This window comes from Oryza sativa, chromosome 4 (genome assembly GCF_034140825.1).
Source record: "Oryza sativa Japonica Group chromosome 4, ASM3414082v1".
Taxonomy (NCBI): Eukaryota; Viridiplantae; Streptophyta; class Magnoliopsida; order Poales; family Poaceae; genus Oryza; species Oryza sativa.
Genome location: NC_089038.1, coordinates 23,777,976 through 23,799,821, shown reverse-complemented (window position 1 = coordinate 23,799,821; position 21,846 = coordinate 23,777,976). Strand labels below are relative to the sequence as shown.

General features: G+C 40.8%; 3 protein-coding genes across 3 annotated transcripts; 1 reads left to right on the top strand and 2 right to left on the bottom strand.

The window, feature by feature from the left end:
- Positions 1-9,461: 9,461 nt before the first annotated feature.
- Positions 9,462-11,385, top strand: LOC4336094 (probable receptor-like protein kinase At2g42960). The gene is made up of 7 exons (XM_015778502.3): positions 9,462-9,595; positions 9,667-9,780; positions 9,870-9,989; positions 10,158-10,376; positions 10,456-10,571; positions 10,647-10,910; positions 11,000-11,385. The coding sequence occupies exons 1-7, from the start codon at positions 9,586-9,588 to the stop codon at positions 11,234-11,236; spliced, it is 1,080 nt and encodes a 359-aa protein (XP_015633988.1). The 5' UTR covers positions 9,462-9,585; the 3' UTR covers positions 11,237-11,385.
- A 179-nt stretch (positions 11,386-11,564) lies between these two features.
- On the bottom strand, positions 11,565-13,941 carry LOC4336093 (uncharacterized). The gene is made up of 4 exons (NM_001419417.1): positions 13,511-13,941; positions 12,662-12,742; positions 12,412-12,551; positions 11,565-12,135 (listed from the first exon to the last, which is right to left on the bottom strand). Exons 1-4 carry the CDS (start codon positions 13,838-13,840, stop codon positions 11,880-11,882), a joined length of 807 nt encoding a protein of 268 aa, NP_001406346.1. The 5' UTR covers positions 13,841-13,941; the 3' UTR covers positions 11,565-11,879.
- An 818-nt stretch (positions 13,942-14,759) lies between these two features.
- On the bottom strand, positions 14,760-20,607 carry LOC4336092 (probable RNA-dependent RNA polymerase 2). The gene is made up of 4 exons (NM_001419419.1): positions 19,948-20,607; positions 17,169-19,066; positions 16,799-16,949; positions 14,760-16,098 (listed from the first exon to the last, which is right to left on the bottom strand). Exons 1-4 carry the CDS (start codon positions 20,488-20,490, stop codon positions 15,280-15,282), a joined length of 3,411 nt encoding a protein of 1,136 aa, NP_001406348.1. The 5' UTR covers positions 20,491-20,607; the 3' UTR covers positions 14,760-15,279.
- Between the last annotated feature and the right edge of the window lie 1,239 nt (positions 20,608-21,846).

Here is a 21,846-nt window from a genome sequence, read left to right as displayed (position 1 = left end):
TGATAGCTTATGGTGCCTTACTATTTGGAAGATTCACATGTGAATGATGGTGGTGATGGTAGATTCACTTCTCACCATAATCATTGGGGTCTTTAAAAGAGTATATGTTGAGGTTGAAGTGAGTGTGAAAGTAGATGCGAAAATTACATAGAAGTTAGTTGGGGTAAGAAAGTAAGCCGGGATGTGTTTATATTATTGGATAAATTTCAGGCTTCATATGTGCTATTCTTGGGCAGAGGGAGTAGGTGTGTTAAGGATAGAAAATTCAGGGTATATGTAGGTGTTAAGGATAGAAAATTCCAGACAGCAATTTTTGCCTAACCTTACAATATATGCAACTGTTATCCCATTGTTTCTCATAACAAAAAGATACTTGTCAATATCAGAAGGAAGATTTATATCAGATGCTAACTGATATCGGAATTATTGATGTACAGTGTGCGTATAAATTCAAGTACGTACTGAACCATGGATGCGCATATGTACGGTATCAGAGATGAGATTGATGAGAACAGGAGAGAGAAGACAAGTGATATATGATGATGGAGAATAATCTTGTAGTAGACAAGAAGAGAAAAGCAAGAACAAAGCAGCACTGATGAGTGACTTTCAGTTGCTAAAGACCTAGAGCTCTGAGCCGAATAGTTCTTCTAGGCTTCCAGTTGAGTTGCTTTCCCAACAAAAAGCTCATTCCTCTGTAGAAGCCATTTCAAGTGCAGTGCAAAGCTTTTCTTCGTCACATCCTGTTGGTTGCATGCAATTACAAGTAAGCTCATGCATATGTACTTTACGTTTTAACTGTGTGCTTAAGCATGAAGCATGCATCGCACACTGTAAAAAAAAAAAAACGTCCTCGGTATTCGGTTAATTAATTACTGTGGCGTTAATATCTCCTGACCGTCGAAAGAACAGCGTAATGCCAGCACTACTGCCGACGTATATATGAGAAAAATTAGCTGGGTATATAATGTTCTCAACTAAACAAAAACAGTCTAGTGCATCGATCATCAGCCAAATTATATTACTATTACTTGTTTGTTGTAGTAGTGGTAGAATTAATTTAAATCTAACTATAGATCGATTTTCATGAGTACAGGAATATTTTATTCAAAACTTTGGTAAGGTATCCTTACCAATTCATCCATTTTAATGTGCCATATATATAACATGTGAATTGATCACAGTGTTATATATTTGATTTTTAGTTTTAACCTTACAAAATTTCTACTACACATATTATCGGATATAGTATAATAAAATAATATTCATTGCATCTAATTAAAGAAAATGGATGACTCACAATCATTCGAGAGTACCTAAAAAAACCTATTGATCAATATGTAATCATACCTCATACTACGGAGAAATTTAATATCATGGTCGTATAAATTTTAAATCTTGAAAATGCTTATATTCTTAAATGGAGGAAGTAGCTACAGTACTTTATATTCTAGAAACTTCCACATCTATCCACATGCTATCCACAACATTAAGAAATATCCTAAGGGTAAAATGGTCATATCTAGAAAATATAATAATGGATATATAGCCTAATTTTGCGTGTATAGTTGAAAGTATCAATTAAAAGAAAATGGAGAGAGTAGTATTCTTTTAAATGTATGATAGTTGATTTTTTACATCATATTTGAACGTTTGTCATATTAAAGTTACTATGTACTTTTATTCTATTGTGGTTATATCACTAAAGTTATTTTAAGCATGACTTATATTTTTTTTCCATATTTACACTAAAACTTAAATGAAATGAATAATCAAATTTTATGTCCGAAATTCAACTGTGTCATACATTTAAAAATTGGGGGGGGGGGTATTTGACTACTCATGGTTAATTTTACGTTGGATTAATCCAGATGCACATCTGCTTAATTAAACATGCATGTGTGGTTGTATCATGTAATATCAGTTATAATTAAGGTGTGCCTATCAATCTAGCTAATATACTACTCCCTCCATTTTAAAATATAAATATTTCTAGAATTCAAAATTTATACCATAATATATGGGGCACCGGTTCCAATGCATAGAAAGCTATACATTTTCATATAGTTGGAAAGGGAATCTAAGCAATTCAAAATTTAAAATTTGATATCACCGAAGTGACTAAAAGATGATATTTTCTCTCTAAGTTAGGTTTTGCTAAAGAGCTAGAAATGCTTAGATTTTGGAATAAGGAAGTAGCTAGCTTTTGTTATGGAATTTTCAGAAAATAATTAAATTGAATAAGTATGTGATTATATGGAGTAGCTTTAAATTAGCATATATATCTTTGATGACGATAATTTCTTATGGTACAATTGTTTATACTAATTATATTTATCTTAAAGCCCCGTGTGTTTTTCTTGTATATGTATACGTTGAGATAATAAAGGAGGTAACTACTCAAATTATTTCTTTGTAAAATGTAGAATGACTAGTTGTGTGAGTAGACAAACATTGACAGGCTAGCATCTTGTTATTGAAACGGTGCAAACTTTATTCATGAATAGGCTAGTTCAGAACGTTTGAGTACTGATCAGCAAATAGGCATATCCTGTTTCAGAAGCTGATCGAGATATTTGATCCTTCCTGACGTAACTCAGATATTTTGAATGTTTTAATAATGTTTTAGAGATAAACTTCTGATTTGTAATTTGGTCTTTCTCTGGCACACATGTGCAAACTATAAGATGTAAGGGCTAAACAAACCCGGCGTTTAATAATTAACTTCAATCTGCGTTTAGTTTAATTAATTGCCACCAAATACCGTGACATGCATGCATGGTTACAATCTATATGTCCATATACATGCATGGAGATCGAGAGATCAGAGAGGGGTGACCACAACTCCACAAGGCCATGCATGCATGGGAGACATACTATAAACAATATCATACATATTTATTCATTATTATTATTATTATTATATATCATCAGCAGTGCTAATTAAACAATTAAAACTATATTTGTACATTCATACATAGCAGTTCCGGCCCTCATCTCATGTCATGCATGCCCTAGCTAGCTAGCCAGCTGCATATATATATATATATATGTATATATATATATATATATATATATATATATATATATATATATATATATATATATATATATATATATATATATATATATATATATATATATATATATATATATATATATATATATATATATATATATATATATATATATATATATATATATATATATATATATATATATATATATTGCACACACACATTACAACATATATACTATACATGTAATAATATATATAATAATACTACATCTAGCTAGCTAGCTGCGGTCCTGTATCGCGAGTTAGCTAGCTATATCGATGGAGTAGTTCAGACGACGAGGCTGGTCTGGTGGTGGTGGAACCTGGCGATGAAGTCGGAGGCCTTCTGGTCGACGTCGCGCTCGCCGATCCACCACCCGTTGTCCTCGTCGCTCGACCGGACCTTCCGCAGCCTCGTCGCCGCCGGCCGCTCCCAGTCGCTCACCGCCGCCGCCTCGTCGTCGGCGTAGTACCGCCTCGACCTCCTCGAGAAGCTGAAGATGCACAGGAACGACCTCCCTCCCATATACTAGCTTTCTCCCCTTCCCTTTTCTTCTAACTAACTAACTAATTAAGCTACTTAATAAAAGTTGTCACTGATTGAGATTAGTTGAAATTAGCTATGTTAATCTAGGGCAATAAGCTTATAGCTAGTGGTTGGTGAGTTGCTGTCTCTAGCTCTTGGTGTTTAGGAAGGTGAGGAGAGGCCTCACCTCAATTTATAGAGGAAGCTAGCTCAGCTGTGCTCCAGGCTCCCTCTTGCATGGCTGCTTGCAGCTGCAGCTTAGCTCTTGCATTGTGTACTATCCAGTAGTGAACACACACACACACACACACAGTAGAGCTATGCTTTAGGCCGGTAGTTGCGAGCTACCTTAGCCAGACAGCTAGGGTTCTTCCGGTCCAGATACAAGAGCTAAAGGCGCCCGATCGGGGAGATCGGCATCGGACGGCGCCGATCGCGCGATCGGGATAAAAGCCGAGATCGAACGGCCCGGATCTACCGATGGGATAAGATGCTAAAGCCGACGTGGGGTAGCGTGTAGATGTTCCATCATCTGGAGCGCACGACCACGATGGTTTTGGTGATCGAAACGATCGACCGTGTTCGTGTGGGGAAAAAGGGTTTGCGGCAGCAGCAGCAGCAGCAAAGCGCTCGCGGTTTTGGGTGGCTTTTTCGCGTTTTTTTGACGATCGACCGGGGTTTGGGGGGTTTGGTCCTGCAGGCTATGTAGATAGCTATAGTGTTGTGTATCTCTCAACACAGCACTGTCAATGCGAGTCCCCCACGAGACGTACTACCTTTGGTGGTCACACTAACATGCATAGCTGGTCATATTGCAATTGCAAACGACGACGACTCATCCTCATCATGTGAGATGTGTCCACACCGGGTGTGGTCATATGCGTGAAAATATCGTGAAATATCTTGGGGTGGTACGGTGCACCGTGCATCTAGATAAGATGCATGAACTTAATTAAGTGTTCTGCTATCGGTAGGGCGCGCGGTAGGCCTTCAGCTATTATAAGCCACGGCTAAATTTAAGTATTTTAATATTATTAAGGTAGAGGGTTTATTCGCCGCTTCTTTGTTAGTGATTTTACTCCCTATGACTTAAAAAAGGGCAGCCTACGAGAGGATGTGACATCTCCTATATTTAGATTCGTTGTACTAGGAGGCCTCGATCCTATGTCGACTCTTTTTTTTTAAGGACAGATCGAGGAACAAAGAAGCGGCTAAAAGTAGAAGTATAAAAGTTTGACGTTAAAAAGAACATTTTTTACTACTGCTTTCGTTTATAAATAGTAGCTCAACCAATTTGATATTTTTTACTGTATAAAAATTTGGACATTAATAGCAACATGGATGCATGCATCAGAGCTGTTTAGCGCTGGCGGCTTAGTAGCCGGAATTTATGGCCAACATACATCGAGAAAAGGAGTCTACACTCTAACCCTGCTAGTTTCCTGGGAAGTTTGAAACGAACGAAACAAAAAAAAAATCATTTCAACACAAAGAGCTCTCGACGAAAATAGGTCTCCTAGCTATATGATCAAAGAGGAAGGAAAGCTTTGGCTCTTGCTGGGGCAAAGCACCTTTCTAAGTTAATTAACCTTCTTACATATGTATAGTTTTTTTTTCTAGTTTCACCCTAGCATAGGGGATATAAAACTCTTCTATATTATATTCAATGAAATTGGTATAGTCTCGCGCCGGTTCGTTTAAAAAAATTGACACTCTTTTACTTGGAAATTCATGTTGTTCATTTGCCTCACTACACATTTATTCATCATTAGAATATGTATGCATAATTCTTGAAGACAACGATTTGTTCGTGGTGAGCTTGTATTATATATGTGGAGTGATTTTATGGTCTTTAAGGAGCTATTATAATTTGTAGTATTAATCTGTGGTGCCACCTCTTAGTACCTTGTTATTAGATAAGTTTAAAAACTATACACTTCTTCTTCTTCTTCTTCTTCTTCTTCTTCTTAAAATATGATATCTTCTTTATCACGGTAAAAACACTCTGTTAATTGTGTATAACGGGTAAGACCTCTTTTAGAAAATTGTTTTCCTGTTATAAAGTAGTTAATTAAAATATATTACGATTTAGGAAGGGAAAATCATTTTACAACTTAGTGGCATGTATGTGTCCTCCTTAATTTTATGCATACATCCAAATGGTTAGAAAATGTTAGAGGTGCATGCCTGCAGAAAAGTATGTAATGGTGTAACTCTACAAACATGCATGTAAGGCCAAATTCATCTAACCAAGTTAATTTTTGGTTGCGTATATTGGAGAATTCTAAAAAGCTGGATTTGATTTATCTTTCCCTTGCATGTGTCGATTGAGTTTAGCCATTCATTTTTGCAGTGATAAATTAAAGAATAATCTGTATTGTCAAAATAAATTATATTTTTTTCACAATTATGTAGATCGTATTAATTATATGCACATAACTAAGTCACCCCTCTCATTTGGCTTACATCGAAGGAATTAATCATGTATGTATATACACTGACATTATGTTTGGTACTTTGGTGCACTATATATGCTGCCCCACATATGAGCCATGCAAGGTTAGCTTGCTCCACTTTCAATAAGAGCAGTCAATTAAAGGTGTGGATTAGTGGATACCTTTCATCAGCTAGCATTTCTCATTGTTTACCCAGTATAAATTAAACATTTCTGGCTTATCATCACATTGGTATCAAAAGCAGGATATCTCAAGCATGAACTGCTCCATGCCCTGATCCCGTTACTATGTTCAAAAATTTTAATTGGTTCTTAGAAAAAAATTATAATCGGAACGACGAACTTCGGTGTAGGTTCCTGTGTACAAGGTAACCGTGCTTTGAGGAACAACAAATATTTGGTCAAAATTTGTATATGGCACAAGCCGATAATAACTTCACAAAATCTGTAGCCAATAGCCCAATAGAAGGAGGCTATTGATGAATCTAACTCGGTACGTAGGAGTAGATACCAGCTGAACAGCTGAAGGTAATAGCGAAAAAAAAAATCAAGGCTAGTATGCTGTACTATTCTCTTGTTTCAGGTTTTCCTTTTTCTGCCCCCAAAGTAGTTGGCAAGTAGTGACCAACTGTGGGCAAGAGTTTTGAAAAGGAAAAGAAAAGGGCAGCTTTGTTTTCTTGGGCTTTACAAACGAAGTGACTATACGAAGCTGTGCAAATAATACTACTACTACTTTTAGCATGCACAAGAATCGATCGTTTTGTTAAATTAAAATAAATTAACAAGCCCAATTGCAGAACAGGTTTTGCCAATAATCATCGATCTGAAATTAGACATATGTATATCCTCACCTTTACTTACGCTGTTTTAGTAGTCCGTACGTACATGCTTAGTCCCTAAGCATGATGCTGCTATCCATCTCCCGTTGAAGGTGAGATTGTTCATACCCATAATTGGCAGATGTGCTGTTGCATCACAAAAGGCGAAGGGAGAAAACCTTTGGGGCGTATTGTCTTTGTCGAGTCTGCATCCCAGGCTGCGCAGTGAACACTTGCCGCTCATTTCAACCGAGGCTTGTAACGCAATCTGAATTTGCATCTTGCTAGTTGATATGATCATCAGGCGACTGTCAGCTAGCTGTTTCCTGGAGGTTCCATCCATGCTATCCTGTGCTCGAGATTTATCTGAAAGAAAATGTCAGCATGACATGAGATGTGTATGATATGTAGCATGCATGGGATCAGGAGAGAACTATGGCTTATGGAAAACCGCATGAGAAGCTGGGCACAAAATATTGCAAGAAGTTCTTAGAGGCAAGGGCTTTTAAATTTTCCAGCTATTTGCTAGTGATAATTTTAACAGAGGAAAGAACCCAGATAGAAAGGTGGTTATTTCCTGTACTAATATGAAGATTTTACTGAAGGATGTTAATATATAAGAATCCAAGAAAGTGAACATATGCACCGAAAGTGATTCTATAATAGTAGTAAAAATACAAAAACATTACAAATTTTGGTTAGATTTTCCTCAAACAGCAATTTAACTTGAGACAAGGTAATATATGGCGTAGAAAGTATGAGATAGATGACCAAACAGGGAAAAGAATTAATGTTGTTACCAGAGATACTGTATGTAAGATCCTCACTATTAGAAAAAGGACAAGAGAAGAATAGTAGAGAAGAATAGTGCTCATTCATTTACAGGAATAATAGTATCACAGATGCTTCCCATTTACTCTGAAACATTCTTAGTTTTTAAGAATTCTAACTGCTCAAGTTAGGTGGCAAGTTGATTTATTAATTTGTGCCTGCGACTGGGCCATGAAAGCGTATTTTGGGTATTAATTAACTGGACCCTTTCACAGGGCCCAATTTCTATAGTTGAGTTTTTTTTTTAAAAAAAAACAATAAAGCAAGTACTTCGCTTCAGAGTTACTTTCTTTTTTTTTTTTGATATTCCTTCAGAGTTACTTTCAGATGCATAACAAGAGGTGAAGAGGAATTGTTGGCTAAGGAATATCTCTTTGAAGAGGCATTCGAAGGTATAATACTGTTGAAACAAGATGGTATCAAATCTTGGTTTGGGTACTGTTGAAGTTGAAATAGAGCAGTACCAAATCTGAACGCATTAATACAGCTGAAACATCGGTATCAAATTCCCACACTAATAAGTCTGGTCGATGCGAGTTTGGTGACCTCATGCAGTAGCCTCTCCCTCTCTCCTCTTTTTTAAGGAAATATGGTAGGACACCTCCCAGGCTCCTAGAAGTTGTGGACACAGGACTTTTAAGATGGGTATTTGAGACGTGCATAACGGTCCCCCAAAAAATAGTGCCATCAATAAAAAGTTGCAACTTTTCTAATTCAAAAAAGAATAAAGTGAAGAAAAATACAGTATCAAATTCTTTTTTTTCTCGAAAAAAGAACTTGACTCATTAGCTAACATGTTATTGAAATGTGTTGGATGTATTTTCAGAAAATATTGAAATTAAAAAAAAAGGAAAAATATGCAGAAGAATATAATAGAAAATTACTGGGCTAGTTAGATTAACATGTTTTTGAAATGCACATAAGAAAAATAGGAGTTCAATAGTATAGTGAAGCATTCAGAGAAAAGGAGGTTACAGGCTGGGAAAGTGGGAATCCAACCCATGACCACTACCTAAACACTCATGCATGCAAATTTAAGGGCCTACCACATAACATAATACTAATGCATATTTCCTACTGGTCAAAGGCTTGTGGAGTGCTTCTGTTGATCTGTAATTAGGATACTCAATTGCAGTAACTAGGATCTACATGTCCAACAAACATATCAAGACAAGAGCAGGCCAAACAGTAGTAAAAAATACTAACTGTCCACAAAAGACATTGTAAGTTGCTTCTAAAGAACAGGGGTGTAAAGTGTACAAAACATTAAACTCCAATCCAAGATGCCTTGTTCCAGTGGCTATTCTTCTAAATGGACGTCATCTCATTATTGTTTTACTCATTTGGCTGATATGAAGCTGTCAAAGTTGAGGAAGTTTCTTGCTTATATTACATATATTTCCACATTGCATAGAGTTGCCACATTTGTCTACTGCTCCTCAACAACCGCTAACATAATCACAGAATGGTTGTGATATTCTGAAACCGCTATTGGACCTAGGGCGACTCAACAACCCATTAGTAAGTGTCCACAATATTGAAGGTCTTAATGTATTTCCTGAGCCACTAAACTAATCAGCTAGAATATCATCAGAAGGGAACAAAATGGATTGAAACCATGCAATGATGCAAAGCAACCAAAAAATGTATACTAACATGAGAAGTTCTATTGATGTCGGATTCTAATCCCAACCCGAACCAACCATATATGATCCAATAGTATTTTGTGCTTTGGCTTCTGTCTTTCCTTCCTCTTGGCCGGCAATGGCTTGCCATCATTGCTAATAACGACTGAGTGGAGAGTGACCATGATATTCATTTGATAAAGGTAGAACAATCACTTTGAAAGAAAAACAATCCTGTCTTTCCATACATCATTCCATAAGGGATAAGCTAAATGCATAGAGGTTTGTGTCTCTTACCTCTGCCCTTTCCTGTATTATCTTTTCTTTTTTCTGCTCCTGAGAATTGTATGCAGGATATGAAATACTGCTCGGATGCCTCATCACGGTGGTGATTGTTGGGGTAGTTTCAATTTCGTGCCATCTTAGAAGAAGAGCACACAACCTGAAACGATCCAAGAAAGATATTGGTAATTTCACTAATCATGCAACCCCTTTGCACATACTGGTTTCTTTTACTCAGTAATATCGCAATATAGTTCATGCATCCTTCTTGCAGAGGTCACTGCTGTATCTGTTGAGTATGAGGAGGTTACCTGCAAACAGATGTGTACCAAAGAGATTTACGACGCAACTGAAAACCTGAGTCCACTGAATGTCATTGGTCAGGGAATTGCAGGTAAATGACAATATTAGTCAGTTGGACTTGAAATCCTTATTCCATCATGCAGATGCAATACATAATTGTGATGTGAGAAAATGAGATATGTAAGATAATAGCCATGTTTAACGGGTTATTTCTTGCCCTGAAAGTTGGATGTATCTTCTTTATTATGTGATTTTTCAGGGAAAGTGTACAAAGGAGTGCTTGCAAATGGCTGGCCTGTTGCTGTAAAGCACATCGTTAAGAACGAGCATGCAGAAACTTTCCTAAGGGAAGTTACAAGCCTCTCACATGTGAGACATCCAAACCTTGTGTCACTAAGAGGTTATTGCGATGGGCAGGAGGAATGTTTTCTTGTATATGAGTTATGTATCAACGGTAACCTGTCAGAATGGCTATTTGGTGAGTACCTTTCTTGGCAAACAAGAGCATGTTCTACATACTCTTATACAATTACTAGAAATAAATTGTTTGCTTACAGGGAAGGATAAGAACCTGTCATGGATTCAGAGGCTGCAGATTGCACTTGGCAGCGCCTGTGGCCTTTGGTTCCTTCACATATATCCTGAAGGCTGCATTGTTCACCGTGATGTCAAGGTTGGTTGCATGATTTGGAAAACTCTAGTACATCTGCAAATTTAAGCAATGTCAAACTCATTTGTGCCGTTACAGCCAACCAATATACTTCTTGGGGTTGATATGGAACCCAAATTGTCGGATTTTGGACTGTCAAGAGTCATTGACATAGGAGTATCACACGTAAGCTCCGAAGTTAGAGGAACATTTGGATACGTCGATCCAGAGTATCGCCACAATCACAAGGTAAATGCTGCAGGGGATGTCTACAGCTTTGGTATGGTGCTCCTACAACTCCTGTCAGGAAAACGAGCAATCAATATCATGAACACTGCTAAACCAATGTCATTGGATCGAATGGTAAGATTATAAACAGTCAGCCGGATATTAAGTATTCGTCTTAAATGATCGGTTGTGCTGAATCTGATATCCATACCTTCGTTCCTCAGGCTTCCATGCTCATCAGAGAAGGCAACGTGTTGGAGTTTGCTGATCCTAGGCTGAACGGAGAGTACTCGACAGAGGCATTTGATCTCAGTTTGAAGCTTGCCCTTTCATGCACTGGACACAAGAAGCAGCGTCCGTCCATGGAGCAAGTTGTGTCACATCTTGAGAAGGCCCTAAAGATCTCCATGAGAGATGACGATAAGCATAACAGCATTAGCATCATCGAGTCCCATTCATAGTACCCTGTGCAATCCTTCAGGAGTTCAGGCTGCAACTTAGTGTTTCCACTAACATGTTTAAACATTTGCGTGCATTTATGTGAGCATAATTCAGCTGTGTTTGAGATACACACCAGGAAATATACTAATTAACTGATATACTTTTCATCTATGCAAGAGTAAATAGATTTTGCATTAAAAAAAGAAAGAATTAATATATGTTAGATCTAGAGACAGTAAATCTAGATTCACAGTTTACCACAATAATTGCAGCTAAGCAAATAGTATGACCTAATAAGAAGAAATCATGCCTCATATTAGGAAAGATAATGTCCAGGGTAAGCTTTTTCAAATCATATCATAACTTTGAAATGTATATTCTAAAGTGGAAAACAGAACTTGCTGGGATGTTTTGAACACCACTGCCAATAGAAGTTTATTGCTATCACAACTGATAATACAGTGCCAGTATCATCCTGAACTCCATAATCCTAACTCCTAAGTCTTCGCTAGAAGTATTTTTGCACTAGAGAAAACATAAATCCCTGGCAATTAGCCAATTATTATTAGAAAATAAATATGATTACAACATGGAGGAGCGAGCAGACTTCAAAAAATGATGTTCTTTGTAGATTAGGATAAAAGTACACCACCATATGGCACATTATCGAAGTTGGATCCCTTCCAGTTCAGCATAATCATTCTGGTTCATTGACAGGGCACACAAGCCATGGGGGAGAAAAAGGTAAATGGCAACAAATATTATCACTCCAAGATCAGCCTCTTCACCTATGGCTGGTTGAGGTGGATTTCGCAGGTATATCTGAGTGGCACACCACATACAGTACAAGATAGCTATCACCACGATGAGGAAGAAAGATTGGTTTGATTTTTGAGTGGCTGATTTTTCATGCTTCACTCTGCCAAAACATAGAACAAGATGTTGTTAGCAACATGATCAGTATACTTACTAGTTGGTAGAAAGAGTGATATTCAAAATTCTGGTACTAGTAAGAAACTTTTAATTTCTAAAGCATCAGCAAGGATCCAAGTTTTCTAGTCAAGTGTCTAGATCTCCTTTACAGCTATGTACATAGCCTACTTGTTGGCTGTGTGCATCCATGATGCCGAGGCCAGGGATGTTTATTAATAATAATGTAAAAACACATAGTGCATCTATGAAGCAGAGTTCACACCTGTTAATGTACACAAACCCCAGCACGAGGCAAATACAAAGAAGGCCTACAATAACCACTGCATCCGAATTGATAGGAGCACGGCCTACCCACCAACCAGTGCTCAGAATCCAAGTATACATCGTAGAGTGCCCATTCTCCTGCAGAGGAAAACACGACGAAAAAAATTAGCCTAATAAGCATGCGACGCCTTTTTGGATGGATAAAGTGCTACTAAATGGGGCACAGAGACATTGGAGCACATTCTCACCTCAAACAAGTGATCCAAAAAGAAATGGGAGAGCGAGCCTGCCGTGATAAGGTAGAAGCATTGTCTCCTGCTTAGTGCCACCTGCATCAACGTCGATATCAGTACAAATTCAAACATGGAAGAATAACCCAAATAATCAGCAGAGGCGCCTGGACACTAGAGCTAGATCTACAATGTGCTGCTTATATCTGTGTCCTTCCATTTGCAATTGCAGGTTGGTATTCTAGTACTGAGCAATGTTGCCGTGCTAATTGTTTAATTAATCCAAATGAGACAACATAAGGAATGTACTACTGGCACAGGTAGCAGATATGTTCCTTCCATTTGCAAAAATTGCAGGTTGGGATTCTACTGAGCAATGCTGCCGTGCTAATTGTTTAATTGATCCAAATGAGACAACAGAAGGTATGTACTACTGGCATAGGTAGCGGATGTTCCAGCTTTAGTTAATTCGAACAAACAATCCCAAGGCTGCTTCTAGATATCAATTTGGCGACCGAAGCGATTAAAAAAATGGTTTAATTAAGGAAAAGGCTATACGTACTAACTTTTTCTTACTAAATTCTTACCAACACTGATGTGTCATGCTATGAGTGCATCTAGGTAACTTCCATTTACTTAAATCAAACGGTTGAGATGATTGTTAGTAAAAGTTTAGTAAGAAAAATTTAATACGTGTAGCATTGCTCTTTAATTAATACTAGATATCAATTTGGCGACCGAAGCGATTAAAAAAATGGTTTAATTAATACTAGATATCAATTTGGCGACCGAAGCGATTAAAAAAATGGTTTAATTAATAGGAAAGCAAATCCAGGAGGGGATTAGGAGAAGAGGCGGTGCCCCCACCCGAGAGGGCTCGTCGAGGACGCCGGCGAGGAGCAGCCGCCGGGAGAGCCAGGCGTAGAGGCAGGCGAGCGGGAAGCCGAGGAGGAGCGGGTAGTAGAACGGGTGGTGGACGACGCCCATGGCGAGGTCCCCCACGGCGGCGGCGGCCGAGGACGAGGAGGGGAGGAACGAGGCGAGCCACTCGGCGAAGGAGCCGAGGTCCGGGCCGAGGAAGGCGTTGGCGGCGTAGACGGCGCAGTGGTGCGGCCCGAACCGCGCCGCCCCGGCCAGCCGCGACAGCGCCGCCCCGCCCGACAGCGCGTACAGCAGGTGCGCCCCCGGTCCCGGCATCACGTACGTACGCACGCCTCGCCACCGCCGCGGCGCGATGGGGATTTGGTTCGGTGCGAGAGGAGGGAGACGTACGACGACGAGTTGGATTGGAGTGGAGCGTGTGGTCCAACTTCCGGCCGGCTGCTCTTATGGGGAGTTGGACCAAGAACTCCGGCGACTTGCTCGCTCCGTGTCCGACTCGTATATGGTAGGTAGGTTGCCGTTTGTTTGCTCCTCCTCGGCGTCGCTTGCTTTTCTCGTGCGGTTTTACCGCCAAAGGTGCAGGTGGTTTCGGTTTCGACTAGTACAAAACCAATCTGGTTCGATACTCCGAGTATTAGTATCAAATTCTACCAAATTTTACTGATTCGCAGCGTCGATAATCACGACAAACCTTCGAAGTCATTCGAAAGTTTGGAAGGATTTCGATATATGAAATCCGCTCAAAAGCTCGCTCGACTGATGTCACTTGTAAGAACAGTCAGCTAGTCAAGCAGCGCTCTTTCGAGAAAAAGATATGTAAGCAAGTAAGCAGACCACCTGCCTAAACAAAACGAACAGTGGGGATCGTCACCCGTGGGTGTCCAATTACCTAGAGGCTGAGCTAAACGCTGCTACCTGCTCGGTGCATTTCTGCATTTCATATTGGAAATCTGGAGTGCAAAGTTCCAGGTTCCACTATATGCTGGTTGTACTACTGATTGCCCTGTAAGGTCTGGTTTAATTTCCAACTTTTTCTTCAAACTACTCCATCCGTTTCATAATATAAGGGATTTTAAGTTTTTCTTGTAACGTTTGACACTCGTCTTATTCAAAAATTTTGTGCAAATATAAAAAACGAAAACTTGTGTTTAAAGTACTTTGGATAATAAAGCAAGTCACAAAAAAAATAAATAATAATTTTAAATTTTTTTGAATAAGACGAGGGATCAAAGAGTGCAAACAAAAACTCAAAATCCCTTATGTTATGGGACGGAGGGAGTAACCTTTTCATCACATTAAAACTTTCCTACACACATGAACTTCCAACTTTTTCGTTACATCGTTCACTTTCAATTAAACTTTCAATTTTTGTGTGAACTAAACACACCCTAAGTTTCTTTCCTTCGCAGAAAACAAGAAATGGAAGCCTCCACCTTACCGGTAGATCAGCACTAAGACTCTTTTATTAGGAAGAGGAACTTTTACTCTACGTAGGTGTTCATCATCAAACTCTTTCCTCTTCCAAGTTGCGAGCCGGAGCTCTGCTGTTCAGCTCAGCTAAGATTAGTCGAACCAGATTTGTACAGCGTACAGGCACAGGCGCACAGCAATGAACTGTGCAGTTGAAAGTTCACTTAGGACGGCGCGTCAGAGAACCTCTAATTTATTTCCCTCTAACTTGTCACTGACCCATGGATCCCTTATCCAGCAGGCCCACATGTCAGTCACTCAAAGTCAGAGAATCCTCTGCCACATCAGGCGCTGCAGTCCATCTGCACCACCGCGGTGGAGTCATCGTCCTTCTGCCGCCGCCGCCTGAGCTGGCTCGACGCCTTGATCGCCAGCAGGTTGTCGCAGGCGATCCACGGGAAGCTCCAGAACCGCTTCCCGCGGCGGCGGTCTGGGTGGTACGTCACGCGGTACCACGCCGACGCCATCCGCGACGCGTCCTCTTCCTTCCTGGAGCTCAGCAGCCAGCCCCTCGCCTCCCTGTGCAGGGCGTCGACGGCGGCGACGATCCGGTCCTTCATCTCGAAGTACCTCTTGTTGTCCCTCTTCAGGTACAGCATCTTGTTCCGGATGTTGCCCGTCAGGATCTCGTCCTCGAGCTCCGCACGGTAGTAGTTCATCAGCGTGGTCAGTTTCTCCTCGTACAGCTCGTAGTACTCCTCTGCAGCTTGCAGGAATTCGTCAGAGCCAGGGACCTCGAGGTCAGGATCGTATGTGGGGCTTGGTTGTGCTGAGGATGATGAGAGAGCTCCTGAATCTCCTGATTTCTCCATGTGACCCATCGCTGATCGGTAGAGCTTGCCAAGAACACCATTGGAGATGTACATCGGCTTCTCCCACCGTTCCATGAAGTCGGGGTACTCCCTCGGCCTCAATGTTCGCGGCATTTCAGCTGGAGCTCCCGTCTTGGCGAAGTCAACTGCCATGGAATGCAGAGTTGCCAGCTGGAGGCACTCGGGACTCCGAGCTTTCAGTGGCGAACGGTCCGCGTGAATCAAGTGGGCAGTTGAGATGGCACCAAGCGAGTCATTTATCATGTAATCAACAAAGTGCTTCTGAATTTCCTGCAGTTACAGACATTTTTTTAAAAAACATTTCACTCAGGTGAGTATAACACCATGGTTGAGAGGAGATATGCATTTGTTCACCCATGAGGCAACTTTGAAAAGTCTATACTCATAAACTCAATAAGATTTGCCATTTATGTTCCAGAGGCCTTTCTTTTTTCACAGAAGCAAGTATTTGCTGTTTCCTTTTCTTTTTTTTGGGGATGCTGTTTTCTTTTCTGAATAAAGCTCTCAAAATTTCTAAATACTATTGTTAAATGTGTATGGTCAGTGCATACTTGTTTGAAATTATTCAAAACTTTTCAATGATTGGTGTTCACGTAGATATATTACTTTTAGATCAATGACCACCAGTTTTTCTGTTAATTGTTAAACCATCCTGAGTGAGTTGACTAGTTGAGTTAGAAACTCACTCCAAGCTTGTACTTTCTGGTTTGCATAACCTTATTAGCATCACATGTTTCATGGAACATATGCACATATTGTCCTAATGCATTTATTCATGCCCTTAACCGCAAGCATACATTTTTAAAAGGTGCCTCAGGCCCATATATATGACTATAATGCTACAGTCCATAATTGGTGACATTTTGCAACTATCAAGATTGAATTAGTAAAGAACAAAAAGAAATCCTTCAGTAAATGAGAAACAACAGCCTAGCAAAAAGGGGAAAAGGAACAATTAGTCAGGCATTACCTCGAGTGTAACAACATGATCCATTATGCGCGGCCTTGTTGCTGTGTAGTCCATAGGTGTATCAACTTTCTCTGGAATAAGTTTGTCATCCCAAGTAATAAAATAGAGGTCGCCGTCCAAATCTCCCCCCGAGCATTCGTTTGGATGAGGCCTGATCAACATCAAATACAAGCAAATCATTGGCAGCATTCATTCATAAGGTTGACAATAAAAAAGGAACCTAGCAAGGAAGATAATGCTGGACAACGTGGTGATTCAATTCAATAGAGAAGTGATGGACTCCTTTCCTTCCATTGAAGCCATGGGCAAAGCAATACAAACTTTAAAAAACATTAAGGTAAGAGATAAATTCAGTTTCAGTATCACAAACCTTTCTCCTCTTTGAGGGAAGACAAGACAATCAACCATGCCCACCAAATCAGGGTCATAGATGGCTTCAAGTACTCGGATATCACCAGGATGGAGACACGGATTTTTTGTGATTGCAACTTTTCCAACAACTGTGGCTGTTTTCCCGTCATCATTATAAAAATATGATTGATTACTGTCCTTTTGTTCTTTGCTGTTCTTTGTAATTCGAATGTAAACCTGACCATATTCTAATACACCTGTTTCATCCAAACAACCAATAAGAACACGGCCTTTTGGAACATGTATTTTACATCTAGTTCTAATGTCAGTAAGCCTATTCTCCTGATGGGCCTTAAGAATCATTGACAGGTAAGGCTCTGAACTAGGCTCATAACCTTGCAGCAACATCTTCACTGCTGTCTTTGTTTCAGAACCACCAAGTTTCCCTAGGACTGACAAAGCAACTTCTTTGTTGGTTAGCATTTCTTCTGTTTCACGCATCTCATCTTGTTGCATTGCAACAAAAATTTCATCCCTTATACCCAATGTTGAGAGAAGAGAAATAATTTCACGATTCACATAGCATGGCTGAGACTTGCTCCAACTTGTAATGTTCAACATCCTGCTCTCAGACTCAAATTTCTTCATACTAGGACGCAGAGAAAGATCAATAGAGGACATAGGATCAATGGCAATGACTCCTTTGTAGCCACCATACCTTATTTGAAAAGCTGAAGGAAGGTTAGTAGGATCTAATCCAACGTGGTGTGCAACTCGCTTGGCAAATCTCAAAGATATCTTCCCAATACCATCAGAAAATATGTATTTGGAGCCATCAGTTGTGATCTCAATATCTGGAATCACTTCCACATCCCATCGTAAGACTTCAAATGTTTGCCTGGAGGAGCTGAACAGCTGACCCATTCTAGCTGCACATTTAGAAACTGAACGGATATTCTCAAAGTGGCCCATCCATCTTCTTATACCTCCAGCATTCAAGGAAGCATTAGAAGCAAACATCCAAACAGAATTTCCCCGAAGTTGACTTGCTGAGAAGGCCAAAAATTCAAAGTTCTTTGGACCAATGGAAAATCCTTTTTTTAGAATGGAGAGAATCCGATAATATAGACCAGTTTTGAAAGGCTTAGAAAAGAAACCTTGTTCAATTCTAGCTGAGATTGCATTAGAAGAAAGCTTACTCCAATCTTCATCAACAAAAGTAACTCTCACAAAGTCAGAAGCATATGCAGAATGATGCTTAACCACATAATTTGTAACCTCTTCTTCAGGTCCAAAGCAGAATATTTTGGAGGGAGTTATGTTAACTCTATAACACTTCATCAATTTTCTTTCACCTTCACCTTCACCTTCATTGGAGAGCAAAACATTATGGCTTCTCTTCATGCTATAAGCCTCCTGTTGGATAAATTGTAAAGGCCCGTAGCAGGTAGACTCTAATTTGTGCATTTTCTCAAAAATTCTCCTTGAGACATCAACCGGTAGTTCTTGAAGGGCTTTAAACAGATCGGCATTAACATGCTTGGCGACTATCTTCCCCATATGCATGAGAGAGTTCAGACGAAACAGAACTTCATAAGGCACTGAATAGTCCCTCGGACAATGAACAAGGGGAACCACATTGGAGGAGGCACCAACACCATCCATTGAATTCATAGTCAATTCCCCTAAATTTCCTGAGAAAGGTAAACTTTTGAGAATATCAGACACCAATGCACTTTTACCCAGTTTAAGGACAAGAGTAGAGCACCTCCCAAAAGAATAATTGGGTGTAAAATCAAGTGCCCTGACCCAGGAAAATTTAGCATCCTCCTTGCATGCATGAAAGCGGTCATCCATAAACCTTGAATTAACTGCAGGCCCAGAAATTGCAGTGTGTATTCTTGGTGCATAATTGAGCTGAAACAAAAATTAGAAGTAAACAGTATATTTGTCAGATAAAAATTGTATACAAAAAGGAAAGAATGGTGCATCTGAAATCGTAGTCCAAGAGGTTATAGTACAACAATTTAGCCGCTAATGGTAATGTTGTTTGGCATAGGAATGCTACTCTTTTTTTAGATTGTTTTACTCCACCATTTGTAAAATCTACTCAAATATGTCAAGTAAATAAAAGTTTCATGATTTTGTAAGCGTAAAGAAGTAAAAATTAACTAAATCTTATATTGTAAAAAAGCTCTTGCGATCATTTGGGTAGCTAGGTCACATTTAATAAAACGAGTAAGATCTAAATCAACATAATCTTTGAAAAAAGTTGAGAACTACTCCCTCCGGGTTGATAATACTTGTCGTTTTGGACAAGGGCACGGTCTCCAAAAAACAATTTTGACCATTATTTTCTATTATAATATGTATAAAAGTGTTAACAAATATATGATATTATTAAAGTACTTTTTAAGACTAATTTATACATGTAGTCACCATATTTGAAAGACAAATATTTTAAAAATAATTCATAATCAAAGATTCTAAAGTTTGACCTCACCCTTATCCAAAACGACAAGTATTATCAGCCCAGAGGGAGTAACAGCTGTAGATTGAACCATGACTTCAAGCACATCATATGAACTACTAATCTACTATTGCGGCCTTACTACTGAGCGCAAAATCAAGGTGACACATACGGGAAAAAAAATGCACATCAACGTATTATCTTCATGCCATCTTTTGCCTCACAGAACACTTGTTGTCAACACTCTGCCACAGCAACGTCTGACTAGTAGTGACTAGTGTATCAATAGCATATAGTACTACAAAGAGCAATACGGTCGGCAGCTCACCTGCAGCAAGATGGCGCCCATCCCGTCCAGGGTGCACCCGAGGCAATCCTTCATGTCCTCGAAGAGCACCTCGAGCTTGTACCTCTGGGAATCGTGCTCCAGGTACAGGTCCACCCGCCGCTTCCCCGGGATGACCTCGGCGCGCACGCCGTCCCACGCGTCGGCGGCCTCGAACACGCGCTCGGCGACGCGGTCGCCCACCACGAGGCCCGCGCCGGCCGCGCGGAGGGAGAGGTCGGACGCGCGCGGGAGGAGGTCGACGGGGGAAGGGGAGACGGAGAGGAGGGCGCCGAGGAAGCGGGGGAGGCGGCCGGAGGAGGCGAGGCCCGCGGCGGCAGCGGCCGCCGCGGCGGAGCCGAACTGGACGGTGCCGTGGCCCCGGCTGAGCCACCCGCGGTGGGCCGCCGCGATCTCGCAGGCGAACGCGCCGCCGGCGACGGCGACGGCGGAGTCGAAGAAGGCGAGCAGCTCCGCGGCGACGGCCGATGGCGGGATGTTGGATACCCGCAGCGACGCCGTGGCCGCCGCCGCCGCCGTCGGCATAGCGGTATGGGAGGTTTGGGGACTCCGGCGAGGTCACAGCCCGGTTGGGGTTTTTGCGGCGATGCACCTGAAAAAAGTGGGGTTTGTGACGCTGACGGCTTTTGTGGGTTCGTGTCACGGTGTCAGTCGAAAGCGGCGTGGCAGAAATTCCGGAACCGGGGGCGCCTGCACGTGAAAAGCCCAGAGGATCATTGATCTTTGTCGAATTTTATAATATATATATGTCAAACTCTACAACTCGATCTCAATTTTCGTTTTGAGTTTTGTATCTCAAGTATGCAAATGGTTTGAACTTTCTTTTGAAAAATCTAAATTCCAAATACGCACGACTTGCGAGTAAATATTTGTGTGTGGAAAGCATATGATACAGTGTAGCATTAGTGTCACGCCCCGAACTAGTCCCGAGCGGAACTAGCCCGTGATGCTCCAAATTAACCTGTTAACCGATACCAGTCCCAGGAAACAGTGCTGGTATCACAGGAAGACGGAATATCACAACAACAGAGGTCTCTTTATTATAGAGTAGGAGTACAGTCATGCTGGGCAGCGGACAGATCCCGAGCTCACAACTGCATTACAAAAGGGAAGCGGAAGCCAAGACTTGGACCAAACATCACAGGCGCGACTTGGGAACTAGGCCGAAACCCTAAAACTCATCGTAGCCGGCTTGCTCCTGGAAGAACTCCTCGTCAGCGGGATCCGCTTCATCTTCTTCAGCAACTGGGGGGAATTATTTATATAGAGCAAGGGTGAGTACAGGAGTACTCAGCAAGCCATGGGAAACAAGTGTTTAATGCAGGCTTCAAAGAAAGGCTGTTGTTTTTACGATTGATTTTATTTAAACTCTTTTCTGAAACAACTAAGGGAGTGCTTCTCAAACGACACGGATGAGACAGTGCGTCTCGTCCGGTCGGAGTATGTGCAATGATTCAGTCTTTTGAATTGATCAAGATTGGCACCCGGCCAACAGCTTTCAAACGGCCACCCGGGCCTGGCTGATCCCATCAGCCGCAGATTTTCCAAACATCAAACCCATTCCACAACAGCAAATTTCACAAGGCAGTAGTCAAACAAAAACTACGATAGGAATCACCTCACATCCGCCCATGACCGTGGGCACGGCTGTTCGAAAAGTTTTAATAACCTCTGCAGAGGGGGTACACTTTTCCCACACGACATTACTAACCCGGATCATCCAGCCCGTGCAGAACGGCCACGACTAGAGACCTTAAGGCTTTCATGACAAGGCATTTCGAAAGCCGACACAGGTTCACCATATGCCAACGAGAGGGATCCCAGACCAACACCAGATTATGTCCCAGACCATACTGTGCCAGGAAGCCCAGGGGTCCTCCC